The following is a 14,853-nucleotide window of genomic DNA, read 5'->3' on the forward strand; positions in this document are numbered from 1 at the left end:
TATGGAATTAGACACCCTGTGAACTGTTTCTTTGCTCTAATGTGTGAGCTGCGCTTCACTAGAGGGAATAAAATAATCCACTGTCATTTCTGTTTTTATCATATTCGGGCTGGGCAGAGAATTTATTCACTCTTCACTGTATAGTTATTTACATGCTACAATCTCGCATTTTTGCATTCCCCAGAGAATGCACCATTAAAACTCTTAATGTGACACCTCATATTTTTAGTAGACTAGAAAATAGTTACAATTTTAATTTAAATTGAAATGAGTATGTAATAGCTGGACAAATCAGTTTGAGATCCCCAGAGCTCTTAATTGTAATTCTCCATTGTTTTCTATGCATAAATTTCTCTTGCAAAGTGCTCATTCTGAAATAGTCACTTATTGTTTTTCAGCTGTTCCATGCTCATTCCAAACTCACTTATTTAATAATTTTCTATGGTTAACAACTTCATGATTAAACTTTAATGTTAAATATAAATGGTTAAAATAATAAGTTTATTAGAGCATTTAGAAAAGAAAAAGGATTCGACATTTAAGGCATGATGAATTTAAGTATCAAGTGTAAGAATAGGAGAGGTATTCAGTCTGGCCACAAACAAGGCAGAAACATAGATTTTTATATATATGGGAGATATAAATGTCTGTCTGCTCCCAGCAATGGGCAGAGGAGCCTTTAACACGATGGAATTCAGGGCCGGATGCCACTCTGAGAGGATCTAGTCTAATCTACTCATTTACAAATGAGGAGCACAAAGTGAAGAAAAAGGAATGATTGTTTTCAAAATCAAATGACCTATTACCCAACAATGGGCTAAGACAGTGGTCCCCAACCCCCGGGCCGCGGACCGGTACCGGTCCATGGGCCATTTGGTACCGGTCCACAGAGAAAGAATAAATAACTTACATTATTTCCGTTTTATTTATATTTAAGTCTGAACGATGTTTTATTTTTTAAAAATGACCAGATTCCCTCTGTTACATCCGTCTAAGACTCACTCTTGACACTTGTCTCGGTCACGTGATACATTTATCCGTCCCACCCTAAAGGCTGGTCCGTGAAAATATTTTCTGACATTAAACCGGTCTGTGGCCCAAAAAAGGTTGGGGACCACTGGGCTAAGATAAGAATTGAAGTAAGCTAAAGAACAGGAAAAAGGATTCTACGAAAGGCAGCCAGACAGCCCCTTTTCCATAATCTCCATGTCCACCAATGCAGGTGTCAGAACGAGCAATAAACAGTATCATTGCCTCCTGCAGTGCTGAGGATGTGTCTCACAGCAACTGATTCTTAAGGTAAAAACAAAAACAACAACAGAGCTACTGTCAGGTCAGGTTTTGTTTCAACCTGATCTTGCCATGTTAAGAAGGCAAGAATGTCTCCAATAGAAAATGGGTGAAATGCCTCTCACATGAGTCTTGGAAGGTCTGCTCAGCATCTGTGAATATTGCTGGAAGCAAGAATATCTATTCTTCCCCATCATGCCACACCCCTAAATCCCCAACATGCGTGCGCGCGCGCGCGCGCACGCACACACACACACACACACACACACACACACACACACGCACGGAGTAAGGACCAAAGATTTAAACCACCTGGAAGAGTCTTCGGCAGATTCTGGCAAATCTCGGGTCCAATACAGACCCTGGCATTGATTAACTGTTCATGTGACTTTGGTCAAGTCCATTTACCACCCTGGGCCTCAATTTCCTTATCTGTAAAATAAGAAAGTAGGCCTAAGGGCCCACCTGTCCAGCCCTAATATTCTATGGCTTCTAATTCCATCCCTTACCTCCATCTTCATGTCCTTCACTTGACATTTATTGAACATCTTGTATAGGCCAGATTTTGTGGTTGGCACTGGGAATATCAGGTGGATAAGACAATGTCCCTGCCCTCTGTCAGCTCGTAGTCTACTGGAGTGAGATGAATAATACAGACTATGGGGGTGAAGCAAGAGAGGGTTCAGAATAAATATGAAGTTTGTCCCATGGACATTTAAATGAGTGGTCATGCCATTGTCCAAATTGAATAATATGACCATGTAATGTATCATTCAAACAAGGATTTTTTTTAAAAGTAAAAGAAGGGGTTATAAATAATTATACTGGGACAATAGGCTTAAACTGAGACTATCCCAGGCAACATGGGGTGTATAAGTCACCTTAAAGATGGGGAATATCGGAGAAAATAAATTTGGGGGAATAATAAGTTTTGGTTTAGAACTTTTGCCTTTTAGGTGCCTATGGACCACCTAGATGGTGCTGTATAGTGGAACAGTAGACACAGGGGTTTGGAGGTGAGGAGAGAAATCTGGGCCAGAGATACAGATTTGGGAGCCATCATGAGCCACAAGACAGAGGAGAACATCTAGAGAAATGCGAAGAGTAGGAAGAAAGCATTGAAGGGGCTGACTGACAGGAAAAGGCTGAAAAGGAGACTGAGCAGAAGTGGTAAGAAAACCAGAAGACAATAAAATCAAAAGCAGAGAGAGTTACAAGCGGAGGAGGTGGCCGGCAGTGTCAGGGGGCCGGGAAGAGATAACACAGTCATTGAATGCAGTATCAAGCAAGTCAAGGGTGCTCTTTACCTCTGTGCTGTGTCCTCCATAGTCACACTCTCATAACCCCTTTAGACCAAAGATTTCTCACCTTTCCCTTTAACCTAGTCCCATCTCCATGGAGTCTATTTGTGAATCTGAGAAATCAAGACATTATCCAAAGATTACAGAATAGAATAGCAACACGGACATGAAAAGCACTTTGCAAACTATAAATACTATACTGAAGTTCTCTCTCTCTCCCCTACCCAACATCCTTTCTGCCTCCAACATCAGAAATTTCTCTTCATCGTCACTCTTCTTCCCTCTGCCTTCAATTTTCACCTTCATCAGTCTTACCTGTCTAGCCTCCACCCAATCATTCTTTTTTTTTTTTTTTTTTTTGTATTTTTCTGAAGTTGGAAACGGGGAGGCAGTCAGACAGACTCCCACATGCGCCCAACCGGAATCCACCCGGCACGCCCACCAGGGGGTGATGCTCTGTCCATCTGGGGCGTCGCTCTGCTGCAACCAGAGCCATTCTAGTGTCTGAGGCAGAGGCCACAGAGCCATCATCAGCGTCCAGGCCAACTTTGCTCCAATGGAGCCTTGGCTGTGGGAGGGGAAGAGAGAGAGAGAGGAAGGAGAGGAGGAGGGGTGGAGAAGCAGATGGGCGCCTCTCCTGTGTGCCCTGGCCGGGAATCGAACCCGGACTCCCGCACGCCAGGCCAATGCCCTACCACTGAGCCAACTGGCCACGGCCTCTACCCAATCATTCTTGCAGCCAAATCCATGAGAATGTGATCTGAACTTCCTACCTCCTCTTCTCAGCAATTCTCTTGTCTTCCTGAGATCAAGCTTCTGCCCCACCAAACTCTTGAAACTACCCCTGGTTCCTTCTGGGCAGACCCAATGCTCCCCTCACTTTCCTTAGCCTCCTGTCCTCACTGCGGAATCCAAAACTACTTGCCTATCCCTTTTGCAAAGGTTCCTCTGTTGGCTTTGATGGCATTGTTCCCTCTCCCACCTCTCTCCAGCTCCCTTACCTATTCTTCAGAGCCATAGTCGACAACTGGGTCCAGCTGCACCTTGTGTGGGGCTTAGATCTAGTTATATAACCCCAGGGCTAAAGGAGATATTGAGCCCATTTTCCCCTTTCTAAAGCCAGATCCTACACTTGAATTTTCTATCAAGAAACCCCTAGAGCCTGACCTGTGGTGGCAGAGTGGATAAAGCGACGACCTGGAATGCTGACAACACTGGCTCGAAACTCCGGGCTCTCCCGGTCAAGGTACTTACAAAAAGCAATAAATGAACGACTAAAGTGAAACAACTATAATTTTGCTCCTCTCTCTCTAAAATAAATAAATAAAATCTTAAAAAAAAAAAAAAAAAAGAAAACTCCTGGGGCTACCACTCTAGAAGGTAAAATTCAGATACTAGATTCTCATGTCAAAACTTCAAAGAGCCTGACCAGGCGGTGACGCAGTGGATAGAGCATCAGACTTGGATGCGGAGGACCCAGGTTCAGAACCCCAAGGTTGCCAGTTTGAGCATGGGTTCATCCAGCTTGAGTGCGGGGTCAGGTCACCAGCTTGAATGTGGTGGGGTCACTGGCTTGAGCCCAAAAGTTGCTGGTTTGAGTCCAAGTTTGCTGGTTTGAGCAAGAGGTCACTTGCTCTGCTGTAGCCCCCGGTGAAGGCACATATGAGAAAGCAATCAATGAACAACTAAGGAGCCATAACAAAGAATTGATGCTTCTCATTTCCCTTCCTGTCTGTCTGTCCCTATCTGACCCTCTCTCTGTCTCTCTCTCTGTCTCTGTCATAAAAAGAAAGATAGAAAATAAAAAGAACTTCATAGAATTATTGCCTCTCAGGATTGGAAGAGAGCCTCAAGTGATTCAATTCCGATATCACCTACCCTCACAACCACTCCCCAGCTGCCCCTGTTGAGGCACCCTCCTGCTTTTGCTGCAGCCTTCCAGGGGCAGGGGACAGGCCACTTCCTGGGCAAGCGTCCTTCCTTCCCAGACAGCCAAGAAGAAAGTCTTACCTCATATTGAACCAAATCCAGCTTCTTATTATGCCCATGTATTTGGTCTTCCTTATACCCAACGGTCCTTCAGCCAAGGTCAAGTCCCTCTTCCACGTATCTTCAGATTGAAGATGCCTGTCACATCTCCTCCTCAGTCTCACCTCAGCAAAGCCTGGTCACCTGCACTGCTTCCACCACTCCTTACATTGCAGCTTCAAATCCCCTCATGACCCCGACCTTGTTTGAGTGTAATCATATACAATAGTGAAGTGTGTGTGCGCGCGTGTGTGTGTGAAGTGAACAAAGGAATCTCTTTTAGTTTTCCTTTAAGTAGTTCATTTTTGCAAACATCAGGAAACAATTTCCAAGAGGCAGCATGACATATGATGACACAGGAACAAGGTTATCCAGAGCCCAGCACATCAGACAGTCTGCAAAACCCTTAAGTGAAGAATGCTTGTCTCCATGAAACCTTGATAATTTAAAAGAGACAATGACTATCTAAGCAGTCAAGGTCTCCGTTAAATCCGGCACAGCTAGGCAACTGGAGGGGGGGGCCTCCTCATGCAAGGGGACCCTTTGGTCTTTAGCGACATCATTATCTGCGGGGTTATTATCATTACTACAAATACTAATACACTTTTATTAAGCACTGGCAATGACCCAGGGCAAGTGAGTTTAAGTTCATATTATATCCATTTTCATTATCAAGAGAAAAGAGGAGAATGAACAAGGGACTATAATGTGAAATTCTAAAGTAGGAAAAATGAAAAAAGGTTAATTAAAAAAAACCCTACAGAGTAAAGAGAAAGGCTCCAACTGTTCGTAGTCAGGAGCCATGATGGATGGTGGATCTTGTCACCTGGACTTGTCCCCTATGATTTCTTTCCATCTCCCTCTACTAAAAAAAGATCCTCCCCTTAGCTAAGGACACAGCGGGGACGGGCTGGGGGTGGGGTGAGAGGGCAGTAGACTTTTATCTCAAGGGGCCCTTTTGGCTCTGAAATTCTACAAATCAATGTTAACTAATTCTGATATCTAGCCCAAAACAAAATTAAATTTAACCTTCAAATACATTAAAATGTAAAAACACAAATATTAAAAGCTGAGAGATACTCCATTCCCCAAAAATCTGTTTTTTCTTCCTCTGTCTAGAATAAATGATCCAAATCTACCACTCTCTCTCGCTCAGATACCCTGGCCTTCTGTATGGTTTTTGTGTCTTAGGACAAATGTAAGAAATTCCCCATTAGTCACCAAACTTCTTCGAAAGTCTTCTGTAGAATTACATCTTTCTGTCCTACAACTGCTTGATAATTCAAAATATTTTTCTCTGCCTGTTGTTTCTCTCCATCAAACAAATGCCTGAGGCTTTTCAGAATGTATATTACCAGTGGAAATTCAAAACACCAAGCAGGTCAGTAGAATGGTACCCTAAATATAGAGGTCTGTTGTCTGGGCCAGTGTCCTTTGGAAGGAGTATTGTATTTTGAGTGTATATACTTATGTCACATGGGAAGGTGTCTGTAACTATTATGTTGGAACTACTTATCTTCGTTGAAACTACAATCCAGCAAACCAAGTTACACATCAAACCTTTATGTCACTTGTGGTATCAGCTAGGAGGGACCCTAAAAAGGTTTGTATGTGTTTGCATGTGTGTCATGTTTATAGAAACAAACCTGGAGACAGGCAATGACTTCCCCAAGGTCATACAGCAGGACCAGGTCTGGAATCCAGTGCCTGAGTCCCAGAATCCACTGCTCTTCCTGCTAAAATGCATTGTATCATAAACAGTGATACAAAATGCCACAGCTGCTCTTAGAGAAGTCTTTACAATGTTTCAAGGTAGGATTAAAAGGTAATATCCTAAACCCTTCTCCTCAGAGGAACAGGTGACTCTTGGAAAGTGGGCTGAGTGAGGATTGGGTAGAAAGGAAACAGCCTCCCCTCCAAAATCCCAGGGACAAACTTAATAAGTCTTGGTGCTGCCCAACATGTTTCTCATTTAGACCCTAAGCACCTGATGACAGGATCACACACGTGTTCTTCCCCCATCCCACCTAGAGCCAATCAGGAAGTTCAAATTCAATAAATGTTGACTGAATAACTGAACGCAATGAAGTTAAAAATGAGTCAAGAATGAATAAATATTCAAAAAATGGCATGGGGTCAACTGGATCATCGTTTAGGGATCATTAAATTTGGTAGTGAAAGTACGGAGAGTGAGCATGCATATCAGCTTTGACAAGATAACTCTGCATGGCGACCAGTTAGGAGAATACTGTGAAGTTTGTCTTCTGGGGCTTTCTCTGGTCAGACCCTGTGTTATGAGCTGCACACATACTCTGATAATTCTTACAACCACTCTGAGGAGGGCACTATTGTTTTCTTTTATAGCTGAGAAACTAGAGCTTTTAGAAGATATGCAACTGCTCAAAATCTCTCTGGTAGGACATAACAGAGCTTTTTCAATAACTGCCATTTCAAACATCTTAAATTTTAAAAAAATCTGCTAACCCTAAGTTCTCTTCCACTTAATGACATACTCCCACTAATGTGGTGGTGGTGTTAACCTTCTTTATTTCCTGGCACCATAAGATAGATGTTCCAGACTCACGTTGCACACTTCTTGCCTTGGTCCTGGAACTAGCCATTTCTCCCAGGAGCCCTGATTCTTTTTATTGGAGGATGGTATTAGAAACCAAGATCTAGTAGTAGATGTGCTTATTGCTATTGGAGTGTTTTTTAAAGCTTCTCAGCTGATGGAGCAAAGAAATATATGTGTGAATACTAACTTGTATATATACATATCTATCAATATTTCTATATGTAGCTACAATCCAACACCACACAGATCATTCCAGCCCCCTTTTCTTATCTGTAAATCTCCACTCCAACAGTGGCTTCCGCCATCCCCCAACTATCGACCTCAATTCCAGTATATAAGTATGAGAATTGTTAACCTGTCCTCCTGAAACAATCATCACCTGGAGAACAGCAATTATGTGTGGTCCCTTATGCCTTGAATTTCCAAAGTTATGTAGATCAGCACCTCTCCCCCCACCCCCCACCCCCTTCAGGGAGGTTGTTTCATACATTTGTTATTCTCCTGTCACATATACACTCCTTCCTGGGATATCCCAACACTTAAAAGTTCTTTTTATTCACATATGGTAATGCTAGACTGAATGTTGGACTCATATATTGTTCAGGACTCAATACTGCTTCCCCCAAGAAATCATCCCTTTCTCATCCAGGCCAAGTGGATCACCCCCTCTGTGCTGTAAACACGGGCTTGTACGTCTGCCCTTGCTAATGCACCCTACCCTCCTTGAGTTTACTGGGCAGTCATCATCTTCAGCCCAGGACCTAAAGCTTCTAAGCACTTAGTAAAAATGTTTACTGAACAAATGCATGACAAAGCACTCCCTGACTACTGACTAGAAACAGTGTTATTTTTTCTCCAACTAGTTTAATTGGTAAAATCGCTACAAATATAACTTGAGTGCTAGCCTTTAGAGGCCAATAAAATGAAATCAAAATATAAATTTGAGGCCAACATTGAGACTTAAGAAAAATTACCATAAAGTAACATTTCATGGAGATTCACAGTTCAGACACTTATCATTGTTGACCGAACGTACTTACTAAAGTCGATACTCTTTTATTCAACATATTAAATGTGTTGTTTAACTCTGGTAACCACAGCTGTGACTTAGTTAACGATCTCAATAAATCCTACTTAAATCAAAGACAGGAAAAATTATGCAAATGAATTCTTATCTGTTTTTCTGCCCAAGGCATATTTGATAACAGATAAAACATACTCCAAATCGTCTCTACTTAATAGTCAGGAAGCCATTTGAGGTTTTATTTGAATCAAAATCAAATACAAAGAAGAGGAAAAGCCTGCTATAGTCACAAATGGTTTTATTTCAGAAAGAAATTATACATTAAAAAGAGACATAGTTAAGAGCTTACACTCACATATGGAAGTGAATCTAGGAAAGTCAACAGTTATTAATATACAAAGCCACATGATTAAAAAAGACAGAACAGATCATGACAGATGGGCTGGCCTTAGATTCATCCACAAAATAATATCTTTTGTTTAAAAACAAAACATATATAGGTCTTTAAGATAGTTCTTTGGAAAACAAACCAATCATGCCAGTCTCTGTATCACAGCCACACTCAGGCAGCAGCATGGAAACCATCCATCAATTATACCTTGCAGCTAGATAGGATGTCTTCCACTAATCTCTTGTAAACCCAGGCATCGCCCTTAAGCCGCTGCCTCCTGATACCCACCACATCAGGTTTCTGAAGCTGGCATACTTCTAGTTCAAACTGCATTGTCACTTTGCCAAAATCTGACTGTGTTTGACACTTCAGTGTATAACTGTGAAAAACAAGATAAGTAGCCAGTTAGTAGGAGAACCATGAATATTCTGCATAATACAAGAGATTTCTAAGCCTCTAGGAGACCAGTGAAGAAAATAAGCCATTATTTCCTATTAAGCAATATATTACTGCTTACAGTTTCCAAATGGCCTGGCTATGCGTTAGTGATGGAGTATGACTGGTGTTTTCCCAGAAGCTGAATTGGGATCTTAAGAAAGAATAAAGATGAAAAGGCTTTACCAGAATTCTCCCTTGCTCCAAAGAAAAGCTCTTTTTTCATAACTATACATGCCATTCACGCTCAAGAAATCTCCTGGCATCCTTTTATGCAACTCTTTCTACAGTGTAATCTGTGAACATTAGGCCACTTCCACAATGTTCACAACAAAGGAAAGCTCAGGGAAGATTAAGAATATTTTTTGCATGCACCTCCTCAGAAACTTCTGTTTTTCACAGAAATGAAGCTGAAGGCATCAAGCCGTCAGAAGGACACGTTTTTGAGGTTTCTCTAACGGTAATAATTATGATTGTTGCAACACTTTACGGCAGAGTTATAAATAAAAGCCCAAGGAGATGGTACATTCCCATGGTTGAAATGTTCAGTATATATAATTAGAACTGCCATGTTGACTATTCTGATTAACGGAAAGGCCCAGACTAAGTGAAGCCTTAAACACATCTTAATAAATAGGTATGTTCCTACCCTGGCCAGGTAGCTCAGTTGGTTAGAGTCATCCCAATACACCAAAGGTTGTGGGTTCGATCCCTGTATAGGCCACATATAAGAATCAACCAATAGCCCTGGCCGGTTGGCTCAGCGGTAGAGCGTCGGCCTGGCGTGCGGGGGACCCGGGTTTGATTCCCGGCCAGGGCACATAGGAGAAGTGCCCATTTGCTTTCCCCCCCCCTCCTTCCTCTCTGTCTCTCTCTTCCCCTCCCGCAGCCAAGGCTCCATTGGAGCAAAGATGGCCCGGGCGCTGGGGATGGCTCCTTGGCCTCTGCCCCAGGCGCTAGAGTGGCTCTGGTCGCGGCAGAGCGACGCCCCGGAGGGGCAGAGCATCGCCCCCTGGTGGGCAGAGCATCGCCCCTGGTGGGCGTGCCGGGTGGATCCCGGTCGGGCGCATGCGGGAGTCTGTCTGACTGTCTCTCCCCATTTCCAGCTTCAGAAAAATACAAAAAAAAAAAAGAATCAACCAATGAATGCATAAATAAGTGGAACAACAGATCAACATTTCTCTCAACATCAATAAATTTTTTAAAATATTTTAAAAACTAGGTATATACCTAAAAAGTTGCATTAACTGAATTCATGTAAATCAGTTTTTTAATTAGTTTACATTATATTTTAGTTTTATTTAATTGTCTTACTGATCTTTGATAAACAAACAATATTGAACAGGAACAATTTAAAATTTCAGTTCCCTAAATATTTAAGGGCACATGAATAGGCACTGTTTTGCAGAAGTGTGGAGATATTACTTGTATGTGTTATGTATTATGAGGTTTCACAAAATATCATTATTTTTCTTACTAACTTAGGTATGTGTTTTGGGGCTTTATCTTTTAAAAATAAGCAGTGTGTGTCAGCAATGCCTAACGGAGTGCCATGTAGTTACGGTTCCTGATGGGAAGATGAAGCATACAGCAATTTAGTCATATGAAAGATAAAAAGTAATTCTTCCTGATTGGAAAAAGGTAATAACGACTGTAACTGAGACTGGTAATATCTAATGAAAATTAGATACTTAATAATGTATAATAATACCACTGACAAAGAAGGTAAAAAGAAGAGGATGAGACAAAGATCTCCTGGTTGATCAGGAGATTAGAAGAACAAATTATTGGTTAACAGTCAGTTAGTGATCTAAAAGAGATCATATAATGAAGGAAAGATAATTGAAAGTTTTCTGATGTAGATTTGGCTAAAGGTTCTGAAACTAAAGCAAATCCCAAGCATGAAGAACAGGTCAGAGTGAGTTAGATGTGTTCTAATGACATGTAAAGAAGAAAGTCAAAGTCCATGTAAGGAATGCTTGCCAACACATATGGAGAGTGAAAAGTAAAACTACTTTTGCAAAACATTGTTTCCTTTTTTCTTTTTTAGAGAGAAAGGAAGGAAGAGAGAAAGAGAAAGACAATGATATGTTGTTCCACTCATTGGTTGCTTCTTGTTTGTGCCCTGATGGGGGATTGACCCCACACCTAGGTGTAAGGGGGTGATGCTCTAACAAACTGAACTACCCAGCCAGGACAAAAGATTCTTAAAATCTTAACTCTAGAGTGACCATGCTATTTAAATGTTTTTTTGTTAAATCTATTAGTGGTTCTTTGCTGTGTTAATAATAAAGTTTTAAAGAGACATAACATAAAGAGTGGAAATGCTTGGAAATACGAACATCCCTGTAACCAGAAGAGGTCAGGTTATTCAGACCATGAGATCAAAACCACGGAGGCTCTGATGGCAGTTCACTCTGCAGTGGGAAAGAGCTAAAGTGACTTCCTGAAGTACTGAACACCCAATCCTGGGAAATGGCAGGTCATAAAGAGAAGGTGTCTATATAAAACCTTGATTTGTTTGTGGTGTCTCATAAATTTAGGTTACAATTGATAAATACTACTGTAAAATAGAACATCAAAGAAAAATTGGATATAAAAGAAAACTGGAAGAAATGAAGATTTTCCTGTTTTAAGAAATCTAACTTTCAAAGTGGTGACAGTATGCACACTTAAAAATTTTCTATAGCTCATGTAAAACAAAAGAGAATACATTATGAACACTGACACCACCACAAAAGCTTTTCTGAATAAGGTGGGAGAAATATGTTTTTTTAAAGGGGAAAAATAAATAAACCTGGGTTTTCTCAAAGCTCAAAAGATATCAAATAATAAATTCAACGGCCTTTCAGTGTGCTTCTTACCCCTTTTGTACAAAGTCAACATGCTTCTTTGGAAGTATAGACATTATTTCATTCAAGAGTTGATCTGGATTCACTAGTCTGGTTGTGGTCACATTATAATGAAGCTTAAAAAAGAAAAAGAAAGGGGTGAGAAGTCAGTGTTTACATCAACACAAAGACCATCCTACCTGAGTTAGAGATCCAAAACCCCTCAATCTAGACCATTTAAAAAAAATATTTCAAGAACAATACTGAGAGAATTTACAACCCACCCTTGGTAGCTGGATTAAGACAGCACTGGGGAAGTTTGGAAAAATCATGTTCATTAGTAACTAAATTCATATCATCCTTTTAATACTTTCATCTGCCTCTCCTACCAATCGTTTTTAAGAAATAAATATTAAATAATGTCTATTTGTTTGAACTTTACCTGTTCCTCCCTTCCTACTCTATAAAAGAGACATTAACAGTCCTGAAGTGTGAACTGTGGAAAGATGAAACAAGTGACCTAGAAAATTTCATTTGTATATAGCTAGACATATTCCTGAACCTTTCTCAATTATTTAAAAAAATTATAACAATTGTAAGAATGTGAGAATGCAACAAGTATTCCTTTAAAACAGTTATGTCATTTTTTCCCCTCAATCACTTAGAACAGAGTTCTCAGATAATTTCATGCCAAATTGGTATCTATCCATCTATCCATTCATTCAACAATGGCTTACCATGTGTCAGGTACTACTTTAATAGGTCCAGGAAACAGACAGAAATCCCTACCTTCCTAGTAGTACCTTCACTCAAACAAAATCATACTTTCTATGTCTTTCAGATTTGAGTTCTTTTTGTTTTGTTTTGTTTTCAGATTTAAGTTTTTATAAATAATAAAACGCTGAGCTTGCAAAACACCTAACTACCTCACTTGTCAGATGAAGAACCTGTGGCTCAAAGAAGAGACACACCTTTCTTAAGGTGGGGTTTCCCAAAACGGGATAGAAACTCTCACTGGAGATATACAGGTAACTTTGCATGATACACAGATAAATATTTTTAATATTTATATATTTTTTCCAATTTGATTTAAAAAATATAATTAGCAAAAATTAATATGTCTGATAAGGGGTTAATAACCAAAATTTATAAATAACTTGTAAAACTCAATACCAGGAAGACAAACAAGCCAATCAAAAAATGGACGAAAGAAATGAATAGACACTTCTCCAAAGATGGCCAATAGGCATATGAAAAAATGCTCAACATCATTAATCATTAGAGAAATGCAAATTAAAACCACAATGAGATATCACCTCACACCAGTCAGAATGGCGCTCATCAACAAAACAACACAGAATAAGTACTGGCGAGGATGTGTAGAAAAGGGAACCTTCCTGCACTGCTGGTGGGAATGCAGACTGGTGCAGCCACTGTGGAAAACAGTATGGAGATTCCTCAAGAAATTAAAAATCGAACTGCCTTTTGACCCAGCTATACCACTTTTAGGGATATACCCCAAGAACACCATAGCACTGTTTGAAAAGAAGAAATGCACCCCCATGTTTATGGCAGCATTGTTCACAATAGCGAAGATGTGGAAACAGCCCAAGTGTCCATTAGAGGACGAGTGGATTCAAAAGCTTTGGTACATATATACTATGGAATACTACTCAGCCATAAGAAATGATGACATCGGATCATTTACAACAACATGGATGGACCTTGATAACATTATATTGAGTGAAATAAGTAAATCAGAAAAAACTAAGAACTATATGATTCCATACATAAGTGGGACATAAAAATGAGACACAGAGGCCCTGGCTGGTTGGCTCAGCGGTAGAGCATCGGCCCGGCGTGCATGAGTCCCGGGTTCGATTCCTGGCCAGGGCACACAGGAGAGGCGCCCATTTGCTTCTCCACCCCTCCCCCTCTCCTTCCTCTCTGTCTCTCTCTTCCCCTCCCGCAGAGAGGTTCCATTGGAGCAAAGATGGCCCGGGCGCTGGGGATGGCTCTGTGGCCTCTGCCTCAGGCGCTAGAGTGGCTCTGGACACAACAGAGCAACGCCCCAGAGGGGCAGAGCATCGCCCCCTGGTGGGTGTGCCGGGTGGATCCCAGTCGGGCGCATGCGGGAGTCTGTCTGACTGCCTCCCTGTTTCCAGCTTCGGAAAAATGAAAAAAAATAATAATAATAAAAAATGAGACACAGAGACATGGACAAGAGTGTGGGGGTTACAAGGAGGGGGGGAGGAGAGGGAGGGAGTTGGGGGAGGGGAGGGGCACAAAAAAAACCAGTTAGAAGGTAACAGAAGACAACTGGACTTTGGGTGATGGGAATGCAGCATAAGCAAATGTCAAAATAACCTAGAGATGTTTTCTCTGAACATATGTACCCTGATTTATCAATGTCACCCCATTAAAATTAATTTTAAAAAAAAGAAAAGGCCTGACCAGGCGGTGGCGCAGTGGATAGAGCATCGGACTGGGATGCAGAGGACCCAGGTTCGAGACCCCAAGGTCACCAGCTTGAGCGTGGACTCATCTGGTTTGAGCAAAAGCCCACCAGCTTGAGCCCAAGGTCTCTGGCTCCAGCAAGGGGTTACTCGGTCTGCTGAAGGCCCGCAGTCAAGGCACATATGAGAGAGCAATCAATGAACAACTAAGGTGTTGCAACGCACAATGAAAAACTAATGATTGATGCTTCTCATCTCTCTCCGTTCCTGTCTGTGTGTCCCTGTCTATCCCTCTCTCTGACTCACTCTCTGTCTCTGTAAAAAATAAATAAATAAATAAAATTAAAAAGAAAAGAAAAAAATTAATATATAGTTTCCTTTAAATAAATACGTCTTTAAAAAGTCATCTTGGTAGTGATGGTTTCACAGGTGCATTTATACAGCTAAAAGCATGTTAACTGTTCATGCATGGTTTATTATGTGCAGTTTACTGTATATCAATTATACATCTATATATCTGTT

At 41.0% G+C, this 14,853-nt stretch overlaps 1 protein-coding gene across 2 annotated transcripts in view; it reads right to left on the bottom strand.

Moving 5' to 3' along the window:
• Positions 1 to 8,519: 8,519 nt before the first annotated feature.
• Positions 8,520 to 14,853, bottom strand: part of MELK (maternal embryonic leucine zipper kinase) — an 86,545-nt gene continuing 80,211 nt past the window's right edge. For both annotated transcript variants that reach the window (XM_066365648.1, XM_066365649.1), the window contains 2 exons: positions 11,909 to 12,012; positions 8,520 to 8,988 (listed from right to left, as the gene is read on the bottom strand). In XM_066365648.1, coding sequence (XP_066221745.1) covers positions 8,811 to 8,988; positions 11,909 to 12,012 — 282 coding nt within the window. In that variant the 3' untranslated portion in view covers positions 8,520 to 8,810. The remainder of the gene's footprint in view (positions 8,989 to 11,908; positions 12,013 to 14,853) is intronic.

This window comes from Saccopteryx leptura, chromosome 2, assembly GCF_036850995.1.
Source record: "Saccopteryx leptura isolate mSacLep1 chromosome 2, mSacLep1_pri_phased_curated, whole genome shotgun sequence".
Classification (NCBI taxonomy): Eukaryota; Metazoa; Chordata; class Mammalia; order Chiroptera; family Emballonuridae; genus Saccopteryx; species Saccopteryx leptura.